The sequence below is a fragment of the Crotalus tigris genome, unplaced genomic scaffold, assembly GCF_016545835.1.
Source record: "Crotalus tigris isolate CLP2741 ecotype Arizona unplaced genomic scaffold, ASM1654583v1 scf7180000024437.13266115, whole genome shotgun sequence".
Lineage (NCBI taxonomy): Eukaryota > Metazoa > Chordata > Lepidosauria > Squamata > Viperidae > Crotalus > Crotalus tigris.
The window spans coordinates 278,961-287,761 of NW_024100606.1; the positions used below are offsets into that span (position 1 = coordinate 278,961).

General features: G+C 39.8%; 1 protein-coding gene across 8 annotated transcripts in view; it reads right to left on the reverse strand.

Annotated features, from left to right (window-relative positions):
- CFAP100 (cilia and flagella associated protein 100) overlaps positions 1 to 8,764 on the reverse strand; it is a 34,288-nt gene extending 25,524 nt beyond the window's left edge. The window contains exons 1-6 of one of the 8 annotated variants that reach the window (XM_039331311.1): positions 8,548 to 8,764; positions 6,798 to 6,900; positions 5,476 to 5,627; positions 4,322 to 4,405; positions 3,195 to 3,301; positions 977 to 1,169 (exon numbers count right to left, since the gene is read on the reverse strand). In XM_039331311.1, coding sequence (XP_039187245.1) covers positions 977 to 1,169; positions 3,195 to 3,301; positions 4,322 to 4,405; positions 5,476 to 5,542 — 451 coding nt within the window. In that variant the 5' untranslated portion in view covers positions 5,543 to 5,627; positions 6,798 to 6,900; positions 8,548 to 8,764. Of the gene's footprint in view, positions 1 to 976; positions 1,170 to 3,194; positions 3,302 to 4,321; positions 4,406 to 5,475; positions 5,628 to 6,638; positions 6,901 to 8,547 lie in introns of all 8 variants that reach the window. The other 7 variants (XM_039331310.1, XM_039331312.1, XM_039331309.1 and 4 more) reach the window with 7 other exon arrangements.
- Between the last annotated feature and the right edge of the window lie 37 nt (positions 8,765 to 8,801).

An 8,801-nucleotide genomic window follows, 5' to 3' on the forward strand; every position in this document is an offset into this window, starting at 1 on the left:
CCCAAATGCAGCATGCCACAGTGAAGTGAAAGGGCAATGTTTTTAGGAGAGCTTCCAAAAAAATCTCTTTTCATTGACTGAGTTGGTTGAGAGACACTTACAGCCAACAATTTTATCAGTTCCATAATTTAGAAACTGGCTATTTGATTATTAAAAGTGTTCTGCTTCTATGTGAAATTGCTCTTCATCTCTTCTACTCATCATTTAATCTTATTTTCTGAGCACTTGTAAATAACAGTTGATCTTTTATCAGGGATTTCTTAGATGTGCAGCTGACTAGTGTACATTACAGCAGCAAAATACCATTTCTGGAGATGGCAGGCATTTGTAGAATTTGGTGCATTTAGAAACTCTTTGATATGATCCCTTGGCATATGAAAAGAGCCCTTCAGAAACTTTCAAACTCTGGTGAATCTCATCTATATTATACAGCATTTTAGAAACATTTTGAAGACGCTTAAGAAAATGTTATTCTTCTTATACTCCAACTTATGGTCAAGATGTAAAGTGAATTTTAAGTTGATCCTATAAAAATAGAATCTGTACTTTCCCCTCTATGGTAAGCTCTTTCCTGAAATTATTTGCATAGATGTTTCCTTAATGACTTGTTTTAAAAAAATCCCAACCAACAAATGAAATATTATAGAAAGATTAATAAGCAGAGGCCTGATACTTTGGCTATTTCCCTATTCAAAATAATCCTTCCTTCCCAACTATTTTTATTTTAAAAGCGTGGAACAGATAACTCCAAATTTTATTGTTGAGCAATAATGCTAAGAAAAGACAGGAAGAGAATAATGTAAGTCTGCCCCCTCACCTAGATCGGATCTTTGGGGAACCATATCTAAAAGTATAACTTCAGTCTGAATGTGAAAAATGAGAATCCGAAGCTGGAAGCTTCTGCAGTGTATGTTCTGATTCCAAGTAATTATCCTGCCTCATAGCATCCTACGATCTGAATGCTTTCCTCAGCTACCTTTAGTAATTGCTATCTTCCAGGAGAGGCTTTCTCGGAGAGCTTTGAGTCGTTCGGCTTCTGCTGCTAACTCCTTGTCCTCAGCTTCTTCTTCCATTTCGATCGCTTTCTTGAATCCTGACTGCTTGGCACTCTGCAGAGTGGAGCAAGTCATCTTCTCATGGACTTTCAGAGTCTTCCGTCGCTCTCGCTCCTAGAGGTAAAGGAAGAGCGAGTTGATTAAATGCTCCATTGGTTATTGGAGGCTTTATAAGATGGCTGCCCCAGAAAATGTATACTACTACTACTACTACTACTACTACTAATAATAATAATAATAATAATGTTGGAAGGGACCTTGGAGGTCATCTAGTCCAACCCCCTGCTCAGGCAGGAAACCCTTCCAGCATAAAGGATTGTATAAGAAAATGCAGTTGCCCAGGAGGTCAAAATGGAACTGTATTTTAAAAGAATGGGTCTCCCAATTATGAAATACATGGCCAGTCATGAGAAAAGCCCTTGCAGATGCCCAGGAGGCTGACAACAAACACAGAGAACCCAAACCATTCAATATTGGGGATTGTGTCTATCTCTCCACCCACTACCTACAGTCTCTAAAACCTTCGAAGAAATTAGGACCCACGTTTGTGGGGCCCTTTCTCATCAAACATATTATAAACCCTGTGATTGCAGAACTGGAATTGCCAAATCCCTTAGTTGGGTCCATCCTGTGTTCCGTTATAGTTTATTAAAACCTGAGGTTATTTCTCCCCTTAGGCCAAGCCTTCAAAGCCTCCCGAGCCAATAATGGTTGAGCGGGTGCAACATTTTGAAGGTGGAGATATCTTAGGCTCCTGCAGGCTTAGGGGAGAACTCTAATATTTAGTAGCGTGGAAGGATTTTCCCAAAGCCCAAAATGCGTAGGTAAATCATTGCCATGTTAGAGCTCCCAGACTTGTAAAGCATTTTCATAATCAATACTATGATAAACCTAAATAATGTTTCCCTTAACTTCCCAATTTTCTTTCTCTCCCTGTTTATTATGTTTCCTTCTGCAGGACTGATGTCATTTTTTTCAGAGGGCAGCATGTCAGATCCACCATGCTGGTGTCTTGTCAGTCAGTTGGAGAGTAGGGAGGAAGGTTGCTGACATTTTTTGCATGCTTTCACTTTTGCTATAACTGCTTGGGAATTAGGGAGGGGGATTATTTTTAGAGATGAAGCAGACTCCTTCCCAGCTGGTTCCAGCCTGGTTCCAAGGCCATCATACCCTGAGGGTGACCTGTTATCTACCCTGCACCTCAGTGTTCTCAAAACAATCCTGCAACATCACACTGGATGCTGATAGACTGGTTAGGGCAGGGGTTGGGCTTGAGGAAGTGAAAAAATTGCTTTGTGTGGGACCTTCAGATTCAGCCTGACTTTTCTGTAAAAGTAAAAGTTCTTTTGATTAACCTCAATGGAGTCAAGAGTTTCACTTTCCTGAGGGACCAGCTGGGGCAGGTCCTTACATTTTGAGCTAGGTTATTCATTCCATGAGATCAGTTATACATGAAATATACAGAATACAGAAAAACAGAGTTGGAAGGGACCTTGGAGAGCTTCTAGTCCAACCTCCTATTCAAGGAGGAAACCCTATGCCATACCACACACCTGAGGTATAGTATCCTTCTCTCAGTACTTACTATAAAATTAGCTTTGGTGCTACTATTCCACATTTGTTTAGTCTATAGTAGTGCCGAGCAAGACTACGCAAGGAAAGCAAAGATCATGCTTCCTTAATCCGCTGCCCCCCAGTTGGATTGAGTTCCAGTTAACATAACCTCCAGCTATCATAGCCAGTCATTTTCACTGGATGATGCTGGATTCCCATGTTACGAGAGAGATGAGTCTCTCTATCCATGCTGTCTGAACACGCAATCCTCTCCTATCATCTGTACTCTTTTTTTTAAAAAAATAAGCTCTCCCCACTTCAGCTTAGGTTTCACTTTTGACTCTTTTCCAGAACCATTGGTGTACCTTATTTAACACAGAGTTTTTCTAAAAGTCTCAGAGATTCTCCTTAATCCATACAAAATAATATTGCATGAGTAATGACATTATTTCTGCTATGACATCTCTTAATTCAATGAGACAGTACACCAGTTCAGTGGGAAGAGGGCACATCACATAGTCGGCATTCTGATTGGCCACAGGTGGGAAGAATTTCTTTCAGAAACATCCTGTATTTTCTACATACCATCCTGGCCTTTTCTTTCTGCTTATCTCGCAGCAAAAAAATATCAATATCTGCAGGGATTTTGAATGGGTTTTGTTCCAAGAGCAGGCCTCTGTCTTGAGGAGGAGCTGCAAAAAAAAAAAAAAAAAGATAAAAAAAAATTAGGAAAGCAATAGCAGAGCAGCATTATGTCTTCCTAATATAATGATGAAATTAATAAAAATAACCAAAATGTGTCCAACTGGGCAAAGAAGAATGAAAGAAAGTTGGTGAACTTCATCACAAATGAATGACCATTTGAATAAATATAATTGACTGATAATTCCATGGCCAACACATTGCAGGACAGTTCAACAAATGTAAAAGTTAAATTAATTTCGACGGAACCTGGCCAATAATAATAACTAAAGTCAATCCAGAAATACAAGAGTTACACTACTTTCAATGAAATATGGTTACCAATAATAAAAGTAACTGATTGAAATGATTAATTAAGCATTGAATTGTCCCACAGCAAGTTGTCTTACAGCAAGTTATCCCATTTTGTGTTAAAAGACCTTTTGGAAACCTTGCAATATATCATACTAGAAAAGAGATTTGGACACAGTACTGCTGTGTTCACATTTAAATGGTATCTCAAGCATTTAGTCCAAATCATTTCCAAATTATGAATAGCTCTATACGTAGCCTTATTTAAAATCAAGACAATTTATTATTTGCCACATGATAAACATTGGTTTTGAAAACAAATGTTTCTTTTTATCCCCTCTTCTTTTCTTTGTTCTTCACTGTGACCTCAAGATGCTCTGAAAAGAATTTCAAAGGTATGGCGAGGATTGCAAAGGGAAGGTTTTTATGTTCATGAAAACATATCATTGGATTTCAGATCCAAGAGAACATTAAAGAACATTGGTTCTACATTGTTTGAAAGATGCTCTGATCCTGAAACATCCTATTGTCAAGCAAGTTTAGAAACAATAATGCAAGAATGGTAACTGATCTGCTCAAAGTTGCTAAAATGGGACTGGCTTTCTCTGTTGTGCGGCAATTCTGAAAATTGATCTATTGTGTTAAAATTGCTCAGTGATCTGCTGATGATTGTTTGCATAATAGGCTTTGGGAGCTGACAATTAAAAAGAGAGACTTACTTGACTTGGTACCTTGTCCAGAACTAGACTTAGCAGAGGATATTGTAAACACATCTCCAGTTTGCTGAGATAACATTCGTGTCTCTGAACCAATAAAGAACAAATTTCACTTAGTTATCCAGAAATAAGTTATGTTATAGGGAAAGTTGCTAGGACATAAGTGTCAGCATCACAGGACTTATCATACTTCAATGTTTGAAGACTGAAGTTCAATCTGTATGGGGTACTTTGTGGGTGTGCCCTAGTAAGACCACACCTGGAATACTGCAGCCAATTTTGGTCACCATATCACAAAAAAGATGTTGAGAGTTTGGAAAAAATTCAGAGAATGATGATCAAAGGCCTGGAGACTAAAACATACAAAGAACGGCTGTGGGACTTGGGTTTGGCTAAAGAAAAGAATAGGGGAGACATGATAATATTATTCCAGTATCTGAGGGGCTGCCACAAGGAAGAGGGGTCACGTTGTTCACCAGAGCACCAGAAGGAAGAACGAGAAACAATGGTTGGAAAGTGATCAAAGAGAGAAGCAACCTGGAATTAAGGAGAAACTTCCTAACAGTGAGGACAATCAACCAGTGGAACAGCTTACCCCCAGAAATCATGGGCGCTCCATCACTGGAGATTTTTAAGAAGGGACTAGACAATCACCTGTCTGAGATGGTATAGGTTCTCCTGCTTGAGCAGGGGGCTGGAATAGAAGACCTCCAAGGTCCTTTCCAGCTCTATTCTATTCATAGGGAACAGAGTCACATTCATTAATAACATCCCCTTCCAACAGACTTAAGATTAAGAAAAAATAATCTTCCTGACAGTAGAACTATAGGGGCCTCTCTCCCCCCCCCACAGCTATATGAACATAAATTCTCAATAAACAACCTGGTACCTCTTAGCATCACCATGTCAACAGATACCTTTTTTGCTGACCTGCAAGAAATGTTCACTTCAACCTAGAAGACGTTTATGCTCCAGGTATTAAACTCCAGAGAAACTAAGCATCAGTGAAGTTGTCTGTTTCAGAAGGAACAACCTACATGTATAATAAGGATAGGTCTGTATTCTGCTTCAGGAGCTGCTCACACCCTAACGTGAATTTTAAAACTGTGAAAGGAAGGAAGCATTAAATTCTAGGAAATAAAACAAAATGGTCTTACTGTAAATTTCTTCAGAGTCCACTGAGCCTGTAGATGCATTTGAAGGGGCAAACGAGATTCCAGACATCCTGAGGATGTTCTAGTTTAACAAGAATGCTGACGAATTCCCACCTGGTGGACAGATGTTTCAAGATGCAACACTGAATCTTGGCCTATGAAGAAATGTGAATAAAGAAACCTTTGTTAAATGTGATTTTATTCATTGATCGTCTAAACCTGATATAGAACGATATAGAAACTAATTTATAACTGCTAAACATTTGGGCCAGAAACTGAAATGGTAATGAAAAAGATTTTGAAGAACCCTCCTAATAACTGAAATTGAGACTGCGTCAAACAGTCGCAAAGGATGGAGGCTTCGATTCACTGGGCATACATTTTGTTCTTGAGAAAAGGGTTAGGTTGAATGATTTGTAATTCCCCTTCCAACATTAAAATTCTACAATTTCATGACATGTAGAAGAAAGGAATTTTGCAGATGCAGTTTTTTCCACCATAGAAAAAAACCTGAATTACTCCCAACCTTTGTATCACTATTGCCATATCCCAGGGGTAGGCAACTTTGGCTCTTTTATGACTCGTGGACTTCAACTCCCAGAATTCCTGAGCCAGTTGCCTACCCCTGCCATATCCTATTAAATCAAAAGGATGACACGTTGTTTATTTTCATTTTTAAGCAAAAACAAAACAAAAAAGGGAAACATACACATAAAATATTCATGGAGTCAAATAAAATGCTGCTAATCTGAACAAAAAAAAGATCTGTAGAAATCATCATCACCATAATTTTAAATAGCCTGCTTGCTTTAAAGGGGTCTGGAAACCTGCAGCTGGAAATTGTTTCCCAATTGTTAACACTGATTCAGCCATGAGGTATAACAGAGGGAAGGATCACTATAACATTAATGGCTGTCAATTCTGTGAGGTGCTTTCTCAGTGTTACATCGGTAGGTAACTTTGAAGCAGTTGTTTTCAAGAAAACTGTCTTACCACATATACACACTCATTTCAGTTCTAATAAATTAACCTGATGTACTTAAAGTACATCAATGGATGAGGGGTGTGTGATGACTCAGCTTAGCTGGAAAGCTGGCAGCCCATGTTTGAGACCTGGGTAGATTTCCCATTCGAAAGCATGCAAACATGAGTAGATAAATAGTTACCATTTCGGTGGAAATGTGCATATAGCCATGATGGCCACATGACCATGGAAAATGTCTTCAGACAATGTTGTCTCCCTCAGCCAAGTAGCAGAGGTGAGCCCAGGACAGAATAGGGAAGCCTTTACCTTTTTTCTGTAGAGATAGTAGTCCTTGACCAACCTTATCTCAGCCGAGAAGATAAACAGGATTGGGCTTGTCTGATACTTGGAAAAGAAATCACCAGGGAAATCTAGGCTAGACTGAGAAGCTGAGAAAAACAATCCTGCAAGAAAAAGATGGAAAACAATTCCATGCTGATGCCTAGAAAATTGCATGGCTATGACCATGAAGTCACCAATAGTCAAGCTTGATTCAAAGGCCTGAATTTGGTATTAAGTATTTAGAAAACTCCTCTCTGCTTAGTAAAATGGTTCTTGAAGCCCTAAAGCCTCAGTAGTGTATTTACGCACCCAAAAGTAGCAAGTCTCATATTTCAGAATTATATAAACTACAGGTAATCCTTGACTTACAACCATTCATTTAGCAACCATTCAAAGTTACACCTGCATTGAAAACAGTGACTTATGACCGGTCCTTACACTAATGACTACTGCAGCATGGTCATGTGATCAAAAACTGGGCACTTGGCAACAAGTGTGTATTTACTTGTTAGCTCTGGTGATGCAGTGGTTAAAGGACAGTGTTGTTGGCAAGCTCTGCCCACAGCCTGGAGTTCGACCCTGATGGACCTCAAGGTTGACTCAGCCTTCCATCCTTCCAAGGTCGGTAAAATGAGGACCCAGATTGTTGGGGACAAGAAGCAAATAATGCTTACAGTATATCGTAAATCAGCAGAGAGGGCTATAAAATGCTATGGGGCTGTATATAAGCCTAAAGGCTATTGCTATTGCTATTCTGGTTGCAGTGTCCTGGGATTACGTGATCACCATTTGCAACCTTCCCAAAGGGGCTTCCAACAAGTAAAGTCAATGGGATAAGCCAGATTTGCTTAACGGCCAGCTGGCTCACTTAACAACTGCAGTGATTCACTTAATAATCATGGCAACAAAAGATCATAAAAATCAGGCATGACTCATTAAGCAACTGCCTTCCTCAACAATGGAAATTCTGGCCCCAGTTGTGGCTGTATGTCAAGAACTACTTGCATTTTACCCAAGAGAGCAAAAAGGTTCAAAGCATCTCATCATCATGTCAGATAAGGAAGCAAGCTGACAGCTGCCTTTGAAGGGGAGTGAGGAGGAAACCACACTAATTCCATCTTCAGTTCCATTTGAAGCTGTAGACCAGGGGTCTTCAAACTTGGCCCTTTTATGACTTGTGGACTTCACCTCCCAGAATTCCTCAGCCAGGCACGCGTGCCTGGCTGAGGAATTCTGGGAGTTGAAGTCCACAAGTCATAAAAGGGCCAAGTTTGAAGACCCCTGCTATAGACTGAAAAAACTTTTTGACTTGAAGCCTGTCATCATGCAAGAGCTGAGACAGGATTACTGTTTAACAGCCTGTTTAATATTATACTGCTGATGTTCAAATACAGGCTCAGGCTGCCATCCTTTCTCTCTCCCAGAAAGGTTACATACAGGAAACCAAAGTACAAAAAAGTGCTTGCGTAAATATATTGCACTTGAAAGCACAAATATATAAATCAAATGGGGAGAAGGGGAGAGAGAGGCGAATGTAGTAAAAGTAGTTTAAAACCTCCTGATAGCAGTATAAGATGAATTACCACAGATGTAAATATATTGCTGGGTAATCTCACTCCAGAGACTTAGATTTTTAATTTCAGTATTGAGTTTTTGTTTTGTTTTTTTTCCTGTAGATTTTCCCTGCTTTTAGACAACCCAAGCACAACAGCCTTTTTTTTTTTTCATCAACGCAACGCTGGAAATTCAAGAAAGCAGATCGCGCTCACCCTGAATTCTCTTCCGATTGTGTGTGTGTGGGGGGGAAGGATGACTCTGTACAGAAGAAAAAAGCACAATTTCCCGGTCCCGCGTTTCTCTTTTTAATTGCTTCTGCGCGGTAAACATCCGTCCCGGAGGTTTTGCGAGTCCGTTTGGCCAATTTAACTCAAGAACCGCAGCGCTTTCGGACAAGAGGCAGGCTCCAGCATTCTCGACATTCCGCCTCTTCCATTGTTCTCCGTTCTTGTTTACGTTGCCGAGG